Source organism: Notothenia rossii (genome assembly GCF_949606895.1).
Source record: "Notothenia rossii genome assembly, chromosome: 6".
NCBI lineage: Eukaryota > Metazoa > Chordata > Actinopteri > Perciformes > Nototheniidae > Notothenia > Notothenia rossii.
Genome location: NC_136909.1, coordinates 55,323,286 through 55,344,116, shown reverse-complemented (window position 1 = coordinate 55,344,116; position 20,831 = coordinate 55,323,286). Strand labels below are relative to the sequence as shown.

The 20,831-nt window shown below is 43.0% G+C and overlaps 1 protein-coding gene across 1 annotated transcript; it reads right to left on the bottom strand.

The window, feature by feature from the left end:
- Positions 1–7,361: 7,361 nt before the first annotated feature.
- On the bottom strand, positions 7,362–19,648 carry kcnk18 (potassium channel, subfamily K, member 18). Its single transcript, XM_079690413.1, has 3 exons — positions 19,376–19,648; positions 19,013–19,141; positions 7,362–10,491 (listed from the first exon to the last, which is right to left on the bottom strand). Exons 1-3 carry the CDS (start codon positions 19,602–19,604, stop codon positions 9,653–9,655), a joined length of 1,197 nt encoding a protein of 398 aa, XP_079546539.1. The 5' UTR covers positions 19,605–19,648; the 3' UTR covers positions 7,362–9,652.
- Between the last annotated feature and the right edge of the window lie 1,183 nt (positions 19,649–20,831).

Below are 20,831 nucleotides of genomic sequence, written 5' to 3'. Positions count from 1 at the left end.
ATAGATTTACAAGCCAAATAATGCTTCTGCTTATATAGACTGACCAGCAATCGCAGACATAGATGATAGCTGAGTCATTTTCCCCCGGTATTACCAAATACGTTAATTTGAAAAATTACCTACATTTTAAAATAAAATCAACATGTTAAAAGGCTACTTCGTCCAACACCATGTCTAAAGCAACCTGGTATCACGTCAAGACGTGAACATGTGACGATTTACCATGCTGGGAGACATGAAGATATCACGATTTCGTTCCTTCAAACTTGACAGTTACACGGTATTGTTAACATGGCCCAACCAGTGGAGATATACCCGGAAATGCCAAGCAAATGCTACCCCGACGGTCGGTTGTTATTGTCAATATTAATATAATAATGATTTACTTTTTAATAGTCACACTCGATTACGCCGATTTTTTTGTTGCCCCAGCTGGTCGACACCTCTTTTAGCAGAAACAAAGGCTACAATAATGTATTTAACCGATGTTAATCCATGCGTGTGGATGTGGAATTAACGGACGATACGTTTTGCGATTGCGTTGCCAGGCAACAGCTTCGGTTCATGTTAATTTACAAACTCTTCAACTACAACCGTAGTTATATTTAAAAACATGTTAGAAGGCCTCACGAAATACTTTAATGTAAATTAAAATGTAAATGTGAAGGAATGTGTGTATAACAAAATACATCCGTCATAAACGAAACCGGAAACAGACGTATGCAAGATGGTTTAGCCGCAATGCATGCTGGGATTTGGTGTTTATGCGATATGAAATCCGAATCTTTTTTTGAAAAATAATACTTTATTCCGAGTGTGCTTGCTTTTCTCTTTGAAAGACATCACATAACGGCATTGTAATACACGGTTCGGCTGCATTAAATATTACATATCTGCCGTAATTCTCTATTTATAGAGCCCTGCTGGGAAGACTTCTAGACAAACAGGAAGAACTGCCGTCAAAACTGAAAACGTGACATAAACATAAATATATAAGCAATTAAACAACATCTTACATTTCTTTTCACACAATACGTCTCCTTGCAATATCAACACTAATTCGGCTGACTTTTATATTTGATCCAATTGGTAGATAGGCTGTATTTACACCATAACGGTGCACAGCTGATAGAAAGGGACAGGGTTACGTCACGTTTTCAGTTTTGGCGGCAGTTCTTCCTGTTTGTCTAGAACAGTGGTTCCCAACCTGTGGGCCGCGGCCCCCTGGTGGGCCGCGAAGGTATTGCAAGTGGGCCGCCAAATCTTTTCCAAAATAGTATGATTTTTGTGGGGGGGAAATCAGATAAAAATATACAGAATAATATTTAAAATGATATAAAAAATGTAATTATTCTTTTCATCATTGCATTTTTCCTTAAAATATTAGATATGTGACGAGCAGAGAGATAGGAACATTTGTTGTAATCGGCCGGACTACTTTGCTGCGGGACCGGCGGGACAGCTCTGCACTTGATTGATGCTGATTGTGTAAACTGTAATTAAGTTAGAGTAGAGCAGAGTATTAAAATGGATAGCTGGCTAGCAACAGGGAGTATTAAAAGGAAAGAGAGACCAGAGGCTGTCAGTGAATCGACCGGTGATCTCCTGGCCGTCAAACAAAAAAGAAGAGTTCGAAGAAAGTACAGTGCTGAGTACTTAGCGCTGGGATTTTTTTTGGACAGGCACAGAAGCTGAGCCGTTACCGCTGTGTGTCGTGTGCTTTGAGACTTTGTCAAACGAAGCCTTGAAGCCATGTAAACTGCGCCGTCACCTCGAGACAAAACATGGACAATATGCGACCAAGCCGCGGGATTTTTTTCAGAACAAGCTCAGGGAGTATCAGAGCAAAAAGAAGGTAATTGAGCATATGGGCTGTGAGAACACAAATGCTGTGGAAGAGTCTTTTCGGGTCTCCCAACTCATTGCCAAAGCTGGAAAACCACACACCATCGGCGAGGATTTAATTCTTCCCGCTGCAAAACAGATCGTTCAGGTGATGTTGGGAGAGAAGGCAGTGCAGCCTATCAACCTCGTTTCATTGTCGGATAATACGGTCAAACGAAGGATTGATGAAATGGCAGATAATGTGTTGGAGCAGCTGATCCAAAGCGTAAAAGAGAGCCGCTTTTACGTGCTCCAACTGGATGAGTCAACCAACGTCGCAAGTCTGGCAAACCTGCTTGCTTATGTGCGATACGAAAATGGTGGCGAGATAAAAGAGGAGTTTTTATTTTGTAAACCTCTGCCTACCCGTTCAACTGCTGAGGCCATTTTTCACACTGTGAACACTTTTATTGTTTCCAATGGGATTGACTGGTCCAAATGTGTTGGATTGAGCACTGACGGAGCCCGTGCAATGCTGGGACAGCACAGCGGGGTTGTCCGACGTGTGAAAGCGGTGGCTCCGCGGGCAACATCTGTCCACTGCAGCATACACCGTGAAGCACTTGCTACAAAGAAAATGCCCCCGGATCTGAAGACGGTTTTAGATGAGGCGGTCAAAGCTGTCAACTTCATCAAGAGCCGTCCACTGCAAACACGTTTATTTGCGGTGTTATGTGGAGAGATGGGCAGTGATCATCACCAGCTACTGTTACACACTGAAGTGCGGTGGCTCTCCCGAGGCAAAGTCCTGACGCGACTGTTTGAGTTGCGTGATGAAGTGCATGTGTTTTTTCTCGACACAACGTTTGAACTCGCACACCGCTTCAGGGATTTTGAGTGGTTGGCTAAGTTGGGTTACCTGGCTGATATTTTCAGCCACTTAAATGGACTCAACCTCGGTCTTCAAGGGATAACAGTGAACATATTCAATGTCCAGAATAAAGTTGAAGCAACCATAAGAAAGCTGGCGCTGTGGGCTAAGCGTGTCGAGCAGTCAAACTATGACTCGTTTGAAAATATGGCTGATTTTCTGACAACGGAACAGAGTCCACTTCCCATCACCGTGAGCAACGCTGTCAGAGAGCACCTGCAAGGTTTGAGGACCCAGCTGCGCGCATACTTCCCCATCCCAGATGTGCAGTACAACTGGATAGAAAACCCATTCGCCAGCCACAGTGATGAGGCTCTCGCTGCTTTGAGTGCAAAAGAGCAAGACAGTCTCCTGGATCTCTCTTGTGACACCGCGCTGAAGCTGATCTTCTCACAGAAGCACCTGACAAACTTCTGGCTTCATGTTGCTTCTGAGTACCCTGATCTGGCTAACAGAGCTGTGAGATTCCTGATGCCTTTCCAAACGACGTACCTCTGTGAGACTGGATTTTCTGCACTCGTGGGATTAAAAACTAAGTACAGAAACCAACTGAATGTTGAGCCAGATCTTCGACTGAAACTTTCATCCATTGTGCCAGACATCAAACATCTGGTTGCCGCCATGCAACACCAGCCGTCTCATTAGGTGAGTCAACATATTGTGGGCCTGTTGTTGGACTGATCCACTGCAGCTTTATAGAAGCTTTAATTTTATTTCGTTGCAAGTATTGCTTTTACTTGTATGTAAATATTTTTCTGCTGTCGAGGCTTAACATTACATGCATAGTTTTGAACTTTATCTGTGCACTGGTTTGTTTGTTTGTAGGCATATGATTTAATGTTAAAATACAAAGTGTAATTTTTTATTAATGAGCCCAAGCAGAATTTACATCATCTTTACAACGGATTTGTGTTTATTTGTAGGCCTATCGATTTAATGGGCTTACTTTTGATATTTGGATTTTGTTTTGATTTGATTTTGGATGTCAAATTGTTATATATGAGAATGCATTTCTCCATTGTTGATGGATATAGTTATTTATTAATCATTTGATAATTAGCCGGTTACAGACAGCCCATTGCTTGTCATTTCTGATATCTGTGTGGTGTTGATGGACAGCTCCTTTAATAATTGTGTGTGTGTGTGTGTGTGTGTGTGTGTGTGTGTGTGTGTGTGTGTGTGTGTGTGTGAGAGAGAGAGAAAAAGCGAAAGAGAGAGAAAGTGTGTGTGTGTGTGTGTGTGTGTGTGCGTGTGTGTGTGTGTGTGTGGGCTTCCAACATGTTTCTCCTGTATTCAGTGCTCCATTTAGGTTCAAATTTTAATAATTTGGATGTCAAATTGTTATATATGAGAATGCATTTCTCCATTGTTGATGGATATAGTAATTTATTAATCATTTGATAATTAGCCGGTTACAGACAGCCCATTGCTTGTCATTTCTGATATCTGTGTGGTGTTGATGGACAGCTGCTTTAATAAATGTGTGTGTGTGTGTGAGAGAGTGAGTGAGTGAGTGAGTGAGAGAGAGAGAAAGTGTGTGTGTGTGAGAGAGAGAAAGCGAAAGAGAGAGAAAGTTTGTGTGTGTGTGTGTGTGTGTGTGTGTGTGTGTGTGTGTGTGTGTGTGTGTGTGTGTGTGTGTGTGTGTGTGTGTGTACAGCTCCTCACTGCTGTGTTAGCGACTGTACAGTAGAGCTTCCAACATGTTTCTCTTGTATTCAGTGCTCCATTTATGTTCAAATTTTAATAAAAAAAAGTGCTTTGAGAACGCATTATATGGCCTCTGTATTTATGGGAAGGTGGGCCTCGAAAAAATTTAAGACTTAAAAGTGGGCCCTGAGTTGGAAAAGGTTGGGAACCACTGGTCTAGAAGTCTTCTCATCAGGGCTCTATAAATAGAGAGCTACGGCAGATATGTAATATTCAATGCAGCCAAACCGTGTATTACAATGCCATTTTGTGATGACTTTCAAAGACAAAAGCAAGCACACTCGGAATAAAGTATTATTTTATTTTAAAAATAATTCTGTTTTCAGATTTCATATCGCATAAACACCAAATCCCAGCGTGCATTGCGGCTAAACCATCCAATCATCGAGCTGACGATCTTGCCTACGTCTGTTTCCGGTTTCGTTTATGACGGATGTATTTTGTTATACACACATTCCTTCACATTTACATTTTAATTTACATTAAAGTATTTTGTGAGGCCTTCTAACATGTTTTTAAATATAACTACGGTTGTAGTTGAAGAGTTTGTAAATTAACATGAACCGAAGCTGTTGCCTGGCAACTTCATCGCACTACGTCACGTCCGTTCATTCCACATCCACACGCATGGATTAACATCGATTTAATATATTAATGTAGCCTTTGTTTCTGCTAAAAGAGATGTCGACCAGCTGGGGCAACAAGAAAATCGGCGTAATCGAGAGTGAATATTAAAAGATAAATCATTATAATATTAATATTGACAATAACAACCAACCGTCGGGTAGCATTTGCTTGGCATTTCCGGGTATTTCTCCACTGGTTAACATGGGTTAACAATACCGTGTAACAGTCACGTTTGAAGGGACGAAATCGTGACATCTTCACGTCTCCCAGCATGGTAAATCGTCACATGCTCACGTCTTGCCGTGATACCGGGTTGGTCTACATACACTGATTTAATAATAAGGCTGTTTTCCCTATCAATTTAATTTTCTTTTTCAATTTAATGTCCTTTGCTCGTAGAAGTTTCCTAAATCACTCCTAAGCTCTGACTCCTTGATACATTTTTAAAGGCCAAGCAGGGAGCACTGAGAGTATTCTGAGTATGTCAGTGGATACGACCCAAGCTGCTAACAATCACTAAATAAGACTAAACGAAATCACGCTGAGCATTAGCTACCTTTAGCTTAGTGGTGGTGATGTGCAGCCATGAGACCATGGTGTTAATATGTGGAGAGTATACTACTGAACATGACATGTAAGTATTTTAAATGAGTTTGCCACAGAGCTTATTTTCTGCACTATTCCGGAATCCAATTTTAAATTCCAATTGCTGTTAGTCGAGGGATTCCTTCGGACGCTTACTTCGGAGTCGACAAAAATAAATCATCATTCCACCACTCCATACTTTGAAATTGTGCTTGGACAGAGACTGGTCAAGGGTATTAGACTATTTTCCAACAATTTGTCAAACTCACATTGCTGGTATTGACTATTGTTTTTTATTTCAGAACTATTGTCGTGGATTGCATTTTTATCTACAGGCTTTTAGCATTTTGGGTAATGTGTACTCTACGTATAAGTTACACAACACACCATTGTAATAAACTCTGCTGTAATATGTGTCTATGTGAGCGCTTACATTTGAATTAAAAACAAGCCTGAATTGAAAGGAATTATATTAAATTTTCCTAAATTAAAAAACAAATCCTGAATTCTGACTTTTATCCATCCTCTGTAATACTTTAGGCACAGTGCAACTATTAGAGTACTCATTATCAGTGCTTGGCTAGATACTGCAGCCAGATATGCAGTTGTATGAACAGCAGAGGTGGGACTGAGGCCCAATATCAAACTGCCTGCCCCCTACACCATACACCTACACACTACCCCTCCGTTTGCGCGTTCGCGCAGAGGGTCCGCCACATTAAGTGCTGTTCCAAACCAACGAGTGTGGAGCGGTGTGGAGGAGGAGTGGGCTATCAAGCCCTCAAACAGCGAGTCTGCAGCGGTGCTGACTGGAGACCGGTCTCTGTATACCTGACCGGTCTCAACGCTGTGTGTGTCCGTCAGGAAACACGCTGTTTACAAGTGGTTCCAGCAAACATTCACTGATAAATTGCGATGTTAACAACATCATGATAACCTCATATTTTTTAAACTTGGGATCATACCTGTGTTTAGTCTAGAAAAAGGTAAATGTGTGCATTTTATTATAAAGTTGTGTATATTTACAGATTGTTGCAAAAACTAAGAGGCTTATAAACATCAGGTTTAAAACTACACAATTAAAGATGTTTGGAGTTTTATTTGAGTTATTAATTTACATTTTTTGTCAAAGAGATGCTGATTTGAAACCGTTGTTACATACAGTTACGGCATTTCCTGTTTCTGCCGGAGAGAGGGGAGTTTGTCCCAAAGCTTGCCGCTGTATTTACTCCATATATACATTCTAGGATTTACTCCCATCATCTGACAGGAGGGAGCCTCATGTGTCACTCCACGGAGTTCACTCAGTCACGGAGGGGGAGTGTGTAGGGGTAGGATGTAGGGTGTGGTTTGGGATTGGGCCCAAGTCCTGTTTTGCAAGTAACAAGTAAGTCTCAAGTCTTTGCGCTCAAGTCCCGAGTCAAGTCCCAAGTCAGGATGGGCAAGCCCAAGTATAAACTTTGAAAACCGAGTCTTTAACAAGTAATTATGTGCTGTTCACCAAATGTAATGACATGCAACAACAGAATAATACTATATTCAATTAACAGAAAATCATGAATGCTTTGATAAATTGTATTTATTTGTTTAACAAGTTGCTCCTTACTAAAGAGTAGCCTAACATTGCTAAATAATAATACAAAAATTAAATACAAAATCAGTAAATGCATAGTTGTTCCTTCTTGAACTTCAGATCAAACTGCTTTTTATTAGTCATATTAATAATTTAATACATTTTCTCTCATCTGATAAAGTAACATGTTTTTTTAGGGAACAGTAAAGTTAGGCTACTGTGACGGTTTAATTCAGAAGGAGTTTAATTAATAAGATCACTGATTAATTTGAACAGAATATTTATTTCCACTCTGAACAACACGTTATAAGGGACCCCACAATCAATTTCAATAATCAATCATTTGTATTTAATGTTGTTCCTAATCATTTCTAATGTCATTCACATATACATTCACACTGTGCTCGAAGCAGTATTAATGTTGTTGTTGTTGCAAGTTTTTGCCACAAGGTTGCGCCTATGAGTAGAAAAGAGAAGAAGAAGTAGAAGAAGTGGTGGCACATCACATAATCTGCTCCTGTATCTGTATCAAATGCATTCATTGATGCTACCAAATGAGACAATACAAATAAAAGTAGTAAACAAATAATGGTTCTAAAAGTAACATTAAACTTGAATTACTTTACATATTCATTTGTTAATATATATGTGAAAAATGTGTACATGCTTTGTATTGGTCTGCATACTAGAATAGAGTAAAATGTGTGGAAATCTCAGTTCATTTTTAGGGCTGCGCGATTATGGCCAAAAGTATGCTGTAAATCTCACGGTAAACAATTGGATCATAACCACATTCGGTGTTATTATGACTGATCATAACTCAGCTTTATGCACACATACATTTAGCATGGTTTAAGAAACGGGCTCCGTGTTACAGGACGGGTCAGGGGTTCTGCAGCTCCAAGGCAGAGACACGCGCTCACCAAGGACGAAAAACTATAGCCGGTCACAGAGATCTGCTATTTTAAAATAAAGTCAATACCATATCGACCCTAAATATAGTCTATATTAAGAACGAGAAAAGTTTTTACGTCGGAGGCGGGGTCTCGTTCTTTCCTATGAGAGCTGCTCATTGGCGCATGAGGACAAAATGGCCTGAGATTTTCTAGAGCAATACGTCACAGATGTCCCCGTCATGCCTGGCTGTCAGAGCAGAAGTACCCGTATGTACGCTCATAGAGCATGCGCGGTTGAAGCCCCGCCCCTCGGGCTCCCGCTCTCGGCTCACTAGAATGAATGGAGAGAGAAAATCAATCTAGATTCGGCTTTTAGTGCATTTTACAACTTTAAGGGATGATTCTAATAAGGGCTATGACATAGTTAATACTGGGTAGTTTATTTAGTAATCATCCACTGATTTACAGGCGTCTGTTTCCCCATGTTAGTCAATGGGAAAAAGTATTTCTGGGCCTTGTGACGTCACGGACTGATACGGAAATCGTAGGATTACATGTTATGTCAATGTAAATGCGGATATACGCAATTCGGTCAGGCGGCGCAAATTACATGAATGACGCGATTGACGGGAGCCACGCTAATCGTGTACGCCAATGAGCCTTGAGTTATTTCTGTCTGTATGACGTTGTTGTGGGTGTGGACGGAGCAGCTACAACGTTAGCTTAGCCTGATCGATCCGTTCAGCATTCAGAAAGCACGCATTTTAAAAGTCTTGTCTGCACTAATTCATGGTTCTTACAAACCGGTATCAGTATGTTGTTAGTTCGGCATGATATGGAAACGTGTATTACAATTAAATCACTGTAAAATATGTTCATTTTGTTCTAGTTGGTATCTACATAGTATCTACATTGAGATAAGCCACGTCCCCTCGCCAGCGCGTCTTGTTTGAAAAACGCAGTAAACACAGCTGACAGCCGCGATGAAACTGGAGCAATTAGAGCGATTAGAGCAATGCGATTAGAGCAATGCAATTAGAGTGATTAGAGCAATGCGAAAATGTGAACACACAATTAGGGGCCATTCAAATGCCGCAATTTGCCTTTTCTGTTAAAGACTCTGTATTTTGGTATTGGTATTTCCTGGTTTCTTTCATTTTGGGTGGCTCCTCGTTAAAAGCCGGAGCGGAGCTTTTAAGATAATGTTTGCATTTACTGAAAAAACTGTTAATACCTACTGCCAAGTCATGTGACTCTAGTCCACACCTCTGATCAACAGTATAGCTCTATAGATTCTTCATATGAATCATTTTTAAATATCACCCTTCTTCACTAGGCAAAAGCATTTGGCACATGCTCACTTTTATTATTTTGCTCATGCTTATAACCAAACAGCCAGCACAAAGAATGCTCTGAACAAGTTCCCACAGTCTCCTGTCTGGACCTGTGTCGAAACCAGGCCTTTGAGGTTGTACAGTTCTTGGATGAGGCTGAGATTCACTTTCTTACTTAGTGACCCTGTTCATTTTTGAATAACTCTACATTTCCCCTGCTGATGAACTTGATGCATTGGCGGTAGCAGCTTACAATTCGTGTTTGGCCTAGCTTGAAAGCCATGGACATGATGGCCATGCCGCCAATGAGGAAGAGTGAGGTAAGCATGAAGTATTTAGGGTGCTTAGGTATAATATCGCCAAAACCAATAGTAGTGAGTGTGATGAAGCAGAAGTAGTAGGGATCAAAGCCCTTCATCTCTGCTTCCCACAAGGGCAGAATCAAACCACCTAAGCAAATGTAGGCAAATACAATGAAAAGAATCAGGACAAAGGGTACATCCAGCTTTTCCATTCCATTCCCCAACCCTGTAAAGTCCCATATGGCATATCCTCTGGGTGGGGGGGGCAGCCGGTCTAGCTCTGGGCAGGAGAGGGTTCGGAGCAGTGGGCCCTTTCTCAGTAATTTCTCCCTAGCGAGAATTTTCTCAAAGATCTCTTTGTTGTTTTCTAGGTGTATGGACTTGTGCCGTACGTCCGCCTGGCTGTGCAGCACCTGGCGAATGTCAAGGGGTTCACGGACAACAATGTCCTGGCTAAAAAAAAAAGTACCTTCCTCCAGGGCCAGGTTGCTTGAGACCTCTTCCCTCTTTTTCCGAGCCTTCCAAGGTGACCATGAGTGGGAGAGGAGGATTTTGAAGAGGGCGTGAATGCGCACATAAGCTCTGGACATCAGAATGGCGAGGAAGTCGCCCACATCAAGGGTGACCAGAAGCATGAGGGGAACGCCCACCATGGCATACAGCACACACACAACTTTACCTTTCAAGGTGACTGGATAGATCTCCCCATACCCTGCAACAACAATGGACAAATGGACAGTTAGGAGTTGTGAAACAGGGAAACATTACTTCTTACCACAGCTATAACATTATGGATTCAGATTAATGGACCTAGCAATACAAAAAAAACGTCTTTAAAGGTCAAATATTATGAAAAATCCACTTTTTCATGTCTTTTATACATAAACATGTGTCCCCTCTGTGTAAAGAGATTCTGAAAGTTAAATTTTTTTTTATTTGCTCACTTTTTGTCCTGATTCATTTATATAAAAACCTGTCTGAAAATGAGCTGATCAGATTTTGGCCACTTTATGATGTCATAACGATTTTTTGGCTTGTGTATCCATTAGCCAATAACCAACCAAGGTACCCCCCCATCTTATCACCTTCAGTGTTTCCCCTACACTGCCAACGGAGCCCCGCGCCCCCCCTGATATTCAAGGTGTCTTTTTAATTTTCTTATATATACAGTATATATATATATATCACCAAATTGCAACTGAAGTAATCTATCTACAGTCACTTTTCACATTGAACATGTGCTCTTTTATTAAATAAACTAAACACTTTCATTTTAAGTTGTGAGTTTAGTGTGTTTGAACCTAAGAAACACTGATGCATTAATCAATAACATTACATTACATTGCATTTAGCTGACGCTTTTATCCAAAGCGACTTACAACAAGTGCATTCGACCAGTAACAATAATCATCAGCTTCTCTCTCTGCTCCAGAGGATTAAATATATATATATATATAAATAATATATATAAATCAGCATGTTTCTGGACACAACCACTATAAGGGGCAGGCTTTGGAATTTAAAATATCAAAAGGACATAATGTTACTGCACCCTGTATCATTTTGCTATCTCAGATTACTGTAGCATATTCGTTTCCTGTGCTCAAACTGAAAAAAATATTAATAAATAATAATACTAAAAATAAAACCTTTAACGATACAGTAAATGCAGTGGGGAAAGAAGTACTCAGATATTTATTTAAGTGAAAAATAATAATACCACAGTGTTGACTCTGTAAAAGCCTGGCATTCAAAATGTTATTTGAGTAAAAGTGGAAATACTCAAGTAAAGTACCTCAAAACTGTACTTAGGTACAATACTTGAGTAAGTGTACTTAGTTACTTTTCGACAGTGAGTAACTGTATTATCCTTTATACAAACAACCAAATGGAAAGTGTGTCATAAAATACATGCCTTCCAATCAATCAACAAATGCTACTTTTTCAAACAATGGACATTCATGCAATAATACAATGGCAGAATTTTTTTTAAATCTATATGCCTGGAAGCATTGCCTTGAACCCTCATACTCGTGGTGAAAAGATGAAGGAAGTTCCCAACTAAAAGGGCAAAACAGAAGACAATGTGCCTCTAACATCTAAAATCCTTTAATAAGCTTTTTGTGGTGTTGTAAAAAGCATTCTCTTCTGAGAGTGCCCTCTCTTCAGTGAGTTGTGGGCTTCCTGTTGCTGCGAAGCCATTAGCCATTAGCTGGTGCTCCTTAACCACTTATAATGTATCTGAAAGTAACAGACATAGGCTACGTATGTATCTTCACATAGTCCTTACACATCAAATAAAGTCAAGAAAAAGAGCAAGCTCGAGATAAATACAAGATGGAATAAGGAATAATATTAAATGACATAAAAATAGTATGAAAAGTGAAACATTAACAAATAAAATGTTCTGAAATAACTGACTTCTTCCTCTAGATATCTTCAGCTAGTTGGTTTGAGGTTTTGGGGAACATACATTTATCTACATAATCACAATGAATGCAATTGATAACAATACCTTATTTCAGTCTTAAATAAAGGGGTTGACCAACTGACCAAACAACCTGCAATCCCAAGAGCCGCGCTGCTAGCCTGACTATCTGAATATCTTTTAATACAAATGAATATGCAAATGTTAAAGTGACAAAAATACTGTTTGATAAGATATTGGTTCACTAATTGAAAAAAAAAAAGTGTTTGGATTCAATCCAATGTAGAAAACAACTGCATGAGGCTGGAAGATGGACTATGCTTCAGCTAGCATTTAGCTAACATTTTACCAGTGCAACCCCAGCTGTGTGGCTTTGGTCCTGGGGGACTTTCTGTTGCTGACGTTACACAGGTTGGACCATTCGCTTTATAACCACCAGAATCGTTCACTTATCTCTGCCATGGACCCAAGCATGCCCACAGACTGTAATATCACAGGAAACACATATGGCTATGTATGTATACTGCATGGCAAAGGAGTGATATCAATTAAACTAGAGGAGAGAGCTTGAATGTACCAGTACCTCAGTCTGTCTGTAAATGTTGGAAGATTAAAAAGGGCCATCACTAGGCCACCAGGGTGGGTGGAGGGGGTCAGGAGGACGGGACTGAGCTGACCGCCCAGGGGCACAGCAGAGGACCAGGAAGGGATCTCGGGCGGCCGGCCCGGGGGCAAGGCAGAGTTCAAAAAGGGGGATTCGGGCGGACGGCCTGGGGGCAAGGCAGGGTTCAAAAAGGGGGATTCGGGCGGACGGCCGCGGCTCACAGAGGGCCGGGATTGAGGGCGAAGACTGCGACTCTCAGGAGGCCGTGCTCGAGGGCGAAGACTGCGGATCACAGAGGGCCGCGATCGAGGGCGAAGACCAGACAGCTCCAGAGGCCGAGCAGAGCCCGGTGTCGCCCGAACAGGAACCGGAGGGATAGGCCTCGGCAGGATCCCCCACGGAAGAGGACCATGTGTTGGTAGGACCCCCGGCAGGACAGGTGATGGCGGGTCCTCCAATGGCACGGGACATAGAGTTGGCAGGACCCCCGGTAGAAGAGTAGTCGGCGGGACCCCCAACAGGACAGGACATGGGATTGGCAGGACCCCCGGCAGAAGAGTAGCCGGCGGGACCCCCAACGGGACAGGACATGGGATTGGCAGGACCCCCGGCAGGAGAGTAGTCGGCGGGACCTCCAACGGGACAGGACATAGCGTTGGCAGGACCCCCGGCAGGAGAGTAGTCGGCGGGACCCCCAACGGGACAGGACATGGGATTGGCAGGACCCCCGGCAGGAGAGTAGTCGGCGGGACCTCCAACGGGACAGGACATAGGGTTGGCAGGACCCCCAGCGGAACCTCCATCGGCACAGGACATAGGGTTGGCAGGACCCCCGGCAGAAGAGTAGTCCGCGGGACCCCCAACGGAACAGGACATAGCGTTGGCAGGACCCCCGGCAGGAGAGTAGTCGGCGGGACCCCCAAAGGGACAGGACATAGGGTTGGCAGGACCCCCGGCAGGAGAGTAGTCGGCGGGACCTCCAACGGGACAGGACATAGCGTTGGCAGGACCCCCGGCAGGAGAGTAGTCGTCGGGACCCCCAACGGGACAGGACATGGGATTGGCAGGATCCCCGGCAGGAGAGTAGTCGGCGGGACCTCCAACGGGACAGGACATTGGGTTGGCAGGACCCCCAGCGGAACCTCCATCGGCACAGGACATAGGGTTGGCAGGACCCCCGGCAGAAGAGTAGTCCGCGGGACCCCCAACGGAACAGGACATAGCGTTGACAGGACCCCGGCAGGAGAGTAGTCGGCGGGACCCCCAAAGGGACAGGACATAGGGTTGGCAGGACCCCCAGCGGAACCTCCAATGGACCAGGACATTGGGTAGGGACTTGAGAGGGAACTCGAGAGGAGACTTGAGAGGTGACTTGAGAGGTGACTTGAGAAGGATCTCGAGAGGGAACTTGAACGGAGACTCGAGAGGAGACTTGAGAGGTGACTTGAGAGGTGACTTGAGAGAGGACTAGAGAGGTGACTAGAGAGGGGACTTGAGAGGAGAATTGAGAGGTGACTCGAGAGGTGACTTGAGAGGTGACTTGAAAGGGGACTCGAGAGGTAACTGGAGAGATGACTCGAGAGGGGACTCGAGAGGGGACTCGAGAGGGGACTGGAGGGGTGACTTGAGAGGGGACTCGAGAGGGAACTCGAGAGGGAACTTGAGAAGTGTCTTGAAAGGGAACTTGAGAGGGAACTCTAGAGGGAACTCGAGAGGTAGCTCGAGAGGAGACTTGAGAAGGCACTGGAGAGGAGACTTGAGAGGGAACTTGAGAAGGAACTTGAGAGAGGACTTGAGAGGGGACGAGAGGGAACTTGTGTCGGTCGGTACGCCGACAGGACACGGGGAGCTGGCGTCGGACGGACAGCCAACAGGAGACGAGGTGCTGGAGTCGACCGGTACGCCGACAGGACAAGGGTAACTGGCGTCGGCCGGAGACGAGGGGCTGGAGTCGAAACCATGGCTACTGGGGCCAGGACTGAGGCTGGAACCATGGCTGCTGGGGCCAGAACTGGGGCCGGAACCATGGCTGTGTGGGCCGGTTCTGTAGCCAGAACCATGGCTGCTGGGGCTCGGGCTGCTAGCCTGGCCTTGTGACTCTGTGGACGGAGCTCCATAAGCCAGACGAGTTCCGGAATACGACTCCTGAACAGGAGCAGGAACTGGGGCAGAAGCACGGGTTGACTTCAGACGGAACCCACCGAGGCGTATGGGGCCAGGTTGGGAATTGGGAGACAGGGAGCTAGCATGCCTGGGGCTAGCAGGCCGGGAATCACATGTTGAAAGGAAGTCCAAAATCCAGTCAGGTAAGAACTCAACAAAACATGGTTTCTCTGCTGCCAACCGGTGCGCCTCTACCAGAGCGGCCCTCTGCCGAACACTGGACAATCGAAGCAGAAAGCCAGATAGAAGGTAAAATGCTGTAATTCTATCTCCCATGGATCATCTGCCCGGGGTCATGTCTTGGTCGGTTCGTAATGTTACGGTGTGTGTAGGAAGCAGGACCCAAATGCAGATTAAAGTGACAAAATAACTCCTTTATTTCAAGGCTAAACTCTAAACAAAGACTGAACAGAACACTCACCGAGGAACAAGCCATATCACAAGACGAACCGACAAAGACAGACAGAAAAACCAGAACTTAAATACACACAAGACTAATCATACAAACAAGACACAGCTGAGGAGGGAGGAGAAAACACAGGGACACCAGGTGAACACAATCGGGTAAATTAGACACACCAGGGAAACTAACGACAGGGAACCAAGGACGGATCAAAACAAGACAAAACACAACGCAGACAGAAAACCAAAGAAAGATCTAGACAAGACACAACGCAGACAGAAAACCAAAGACAGATCTAGACAAAACAAAACACAACACAGACAGATCGTGACATTAACTTTTTTAATTGTCATTTTCAGGCAATGTTAAGCATAAATGTAGTAAAAAAAAAAACCTGCAAGTTGCTCTTTAATGCTCCCTCAATAAATGCATAAGTGGTAGTTAGCATAATAACAGTTAAGGGCCAATAGCTTGCATTGGAAAACTGTTGGTCGGTGTGTGAATGAGGGTCTCCTGCCACATACAGTACGAACTAATGTATACACTTTTATGGAATCCTAGGGGCAGTGGCGGCGCCAGGGTATGGCTGGGGTAGGCTACAGCCATACAGTACCAAGAAATGGCTTAGCCTTAGCCCGACCACGTTACTGACGCAATATGGTTGAGACCATTCGGGCTTATGCTAGAGGGGTGTAAGGAATAGTCTAAGTAGTGGGGGAGTTTTATACACTAAAGATGTGGAAATTCTCTCGCGTTATAATATCAGCGCGGCCAGATCAAAATGCCTCCGAATGCAATTTGAATAGACCTCCAGCCAATCAGAGCAACGAAATGTTAGGTCTGCTGCGTCATGCATTACTGATACGTCACGCTCACAGTGAAAAGTAGGGGTGGGCGATACCACAAAATCTGGATTCGATCCGATACCAAGTATTTCAGGGCCAGTATCGCCGATACCGATATCGATACCGATAATTTTTAAAATGAAAAGCGTCTTATGTACTTTCATATAGCGCTGCATGACATGATTTTTTAGCTGAAAGCATCATAAATAGACTAAATCTGAATTCATGTTCGTGAATAAAGACAGGACAGTTTTTATGGACAAATAAACGTTTTACTTTTGCAAATTTAAAGTGCAAACATGAAAAATAACAATACAAAGTGGCCAGAGTAGCGAACTGTCTTCTTGCACACATCACAGTTCGCTAAGTTGTAATTGCCAGTTGTGAAATTGCTCCACACAACGCTGCCCTTTCTCTCAGCCATTATGCGCGTTTGTGTGTTGAGTCGCTGGCTGCTGCTGTCCTGCCCTGCCGGCTGCTGTCAGTCAGCTTGATAATCGGCGTTCAGGCAGGGAGCGCGTGTGCGAGCCTCGAGGAGAGGAGGACAGTAGTGGAGAGAGAAGAAAAGAGCATATACTTGTGTTCGTCTGCACATCGTTTTTTGAAGAAATTGACGAGTAGAAGAGACGGGAAAAAAAGTATAAAAGTATCAATCCTATTGGCTCTAGTATCGATATTTTGAAACGTAACGTAATATCAGAAGTATCGATATTTTGGGATCGATCCGCCCACCCCTAGTGAAAAGTCCCCAAACACGCGCCGAGTAAATTGAAGACAGACAGCAGAACTTCTAGGATTAATTGTATATTTCGGATGGATAGATTTGTTCTTAAACGCCCTCGCATTGAGGTACAAGTCGAACAGGTGTCACACGAGGAGTCACACGACCCACCTGAAGAGTGAATCGTGAGTTTTGAATATATTTTGTAATAATGGGTCATTTGAAAAAGTGTTTTGTATGACAATAGAGACACAGGCCACCTGTTGTGTGCTGTGTCTGTCTCTCTCTGTTTACCTGTGTCTCTCTCTCTCTGTCTCTCTCCCTCACTCTCCCTCTCCGTGTCAATTCTATATGCCAACTTTTCTTGTTTCTGCCGCTGCGTAGCATGTTGTAACAACGTGGAATTAGCAGAATAGGCTATTGTATTGTTTAACTCATACCTGTTGTTCTCGATGTAATTTAGCTGATAAAAGGAGACCAATAAGCCTCACACGTGGCGTTTCACTGTCAAGGGGTGCGATATAGCGTGTATGTAATACTCAATACTCAAAACCTTTATTTATTCAGGTGAAAACCATTGAGATCATTGACCTCTTTTTCAATGGTGACCTGCTGCAAGTAGGTTCCAACATGAATACTAACATGACAGAAAAACAAAGAGGACATCATATGGCATATTTACATTGACTACAGTTTGTATAGCTAGTAGCATTTACATTGACTACAGTTTGTATAGCTAGTAGCACTACAGTTTGTATAGCTAGTAGAACATCTTCCAGAATTACATTACAAATACTGATTTGAGCCCCACCACTGTATGGGTTAGCCCTACCATAGATTACCCAACAAAAATACTCTGGGGCCGCCACTGCCTAGGGGGAAAAACATGACATCATTATGGCACATGACACAAGCATAAACAAATATATATCTAAAGGAAGCATTTTAAATCAATACATATTTATATTTTTCATCACATGCAGTGATGCCATACAATTATTTAAGCCTTATTCAAATATCAGATTACATATAATGTAGTCTGTTTCATCTCGCACGGATTATGAGGACAATGGCTGACATAGATTTATATCCCCCCACTGTTCCAGGGGAGGGTGGGGGGCAGTGACCTCTAAGGATACGAATTCCCAGCTCAACTATTAATAACTATGTATTTTTGCCAATTCGTGCCAGGTTTTATCAGAGCTAACCCCCTAAAAACAGGATCTACTGGAAACAAGGTGGACCAAAACAGTGAAGCTGAAAGCATTATTTTCATTAAAATTGGGTGTTCCAAATCAACAACTATCAAGGCCAATGTGAAAACAGCGTAGAATGTGGTAATGACAGCTCAGCAAGAGAAAGCTCTGACGTCGTGAACGACAGAAACACCTCTCCACAAAGAGAGAAGGAGGGTGATTTTGCATCAGGTAGCTACTATAATAATGATTTCAATAAGTACAAAATACCTTTATTTGGTTTCCATAATTGTAGCAGAACGCTTTGATGCCCCGTTTACATGGATACGGTTCGGGTTATATCTGCTACTTTTCTCTTTCGTATAGCCCGTTCGTTCACACGATACCGTAACGGAACCGCAGAAAAGGACCCCTCAAACGATAACGGGTCCCAAGGTGGGTAGATCTGCGGACGGAACGCTCTGGGGGGCCAAACGGCTCCGTGTGTACGTCCTTTACGATCATTTTCCTGATAACGATGAAGCCATAGTGGCGAGCCCCAGCTGTTGGCTATTTTTGGGAATAAAACTGGCAATTTATTTTTTGTCAATAGGTTTCTAAATGGAGATAAGCCCCTCCGAAGCTTCTTGTTTTAGTGACGCGGCTAAACCATAGAGGGCTAAACACAAGCAATGCAGCGGTTAAACTTGCGTGGGAAATGCAAGAGGAATCTTCGCCTCGCGTCTGATGTGAATGCACCATCAGAGTATTAAAGTATTGAAAATATTGAAAGAAGTCTTAAGAATATTTGTATGGGGCATGCACCAATATATATTTACATGTATGAGCCATCAACTTGCAGAGACTATGACTGATGTAATCGTGTTGACTTACCAACTGTAGTGAATACAGTGCAGCAGAAGAACAAGGAGCCATAAAAATCCCATTTTTTTGGAGACTGGAGCCATGTGGCCTTCAACCCACCCATCTGTTCCTCCAGCACTAAAGAGACGTTATCTGAATCTATAGAGAAAATATGTAGATATTTGGTGTAGAACAAATCATTCATTAAATAAATATATACAATTGAAAAGTTTGGTTGCACTGAAAAAACTGAAATGTTGACTTCAACTAAATGTATTATGTCAACAAATGTCACACTACAATATTAAGTTTAAACGATTCAAGGTTAGTAGATTCAACTTAATATTTTTATTGTGAACAGTGAAATTGGATGCTCACAGAACAGAAACTTACTGCTGAGGTTCTGGACAGTGGTCACGATCTGCTGCAGAAACTGCTGGTACTCCTGGTTGGGATGGTCCAGGTTCCCTCCTTCGATGTGCTCGAACAGGAGCGCCCCCAGAGCAGCGTAGGCCACCAGAGACAGGCACAGCAGGAGGTGAGGGAACATCTTCCAGAATCGAGCCGCACATTTTCTGCTCTCGGCCTTAGCACTTAATCCTTTCTTTATTGCCACAGACATTTTCTTGTTCTTCTTCGTCCTCCTTCTCTGCCTCTCCCTCCTCCTCTGCCTCTCCCACCACAGGCTCAGCCGCGTGGAGAGCAGCTTTGTGCCGTCTGTTGGCTGCCACTCAGTAAACACACACTATCATCCTTACACACATTACAGAGGCCTCCTGGGAGTGTGTTACTGACGCCCTCATCTATTACTCCCATCTCTGACTGCCCAACAGAGTCAATTACACCATCATCATTGATTATTGATTATTATTATGTAGACAAGCTTCAGCCAGAATAATCAACTAGTGACATAGGAGCCAAAATGCGTATTTGGCCTGTATTAATTATTTCAATTATAATCAATATTTGTTTAGACTGCACACGTTATAGTCTACATGTTTATATTGTCGATAAAAAAAATAATGATCTGTGATCACCATTACTGACAAGTTTTAAAAAGTTTTCTCTTGTATTTTGGGGAGAGAAAAAACGTTCGGTGATGTAATAAAGAAGGAGCGGGACAAACTGGTCAGAGAATTCAGTTTTTTTCCCAGATGAATTGCAAGAATTAAGGTTTGACCTTGAAAACCCTTATTTTGTTATCATCAATTGCAAGTAGGAGTGGTTTCATGGTATTTATTCCACCTGTTCAGAAGTATACCGGGCTAGCTATGCCATGATGTGTTCAGGTCCTGCTTTGGTGATTGCTCATTGAATTTTCTATATTAAGCTTCATATTTTTCAACCTGCCACACTAACGAGCCTAATATAGCCTCTTAGATAATTTTGTAGGAAGTTCAGTTGTTTAAGACATCATAAGAGATCAGCTTTAGCACAGAATTCTTAATTTTTTACTTTAATATAAAAATTATTTGTAATAACAAGACATTGTTTCGACAACATAACAGTTACTTATCAGATAATATCAGAGAATAAAAGCAATAGCAAAACAGTTTAATATGCATATTTTCTATAAATAGCATCTTCCATTGCAATGTTTGTAACTAAACCACAGGGGTGGACAGGTCTGTCGGGCTCCAGCAGAACATTAACTGTACTCCGATCCAATGTTCCTATGGAGGTCTCACTGCAACTGCAATTATTCCTCCTTAATCTCTAGAAACAAATAGTCTTGCCCCTTGTCGTGCCCCCAGGGAAAACAGGTGCAGTATGATTGCTACATTTAGTAAACCATGTGAGGGCCAATTGTGAGTCAGAGAACTGGGACCCCACTCTGTGGATACTTTGA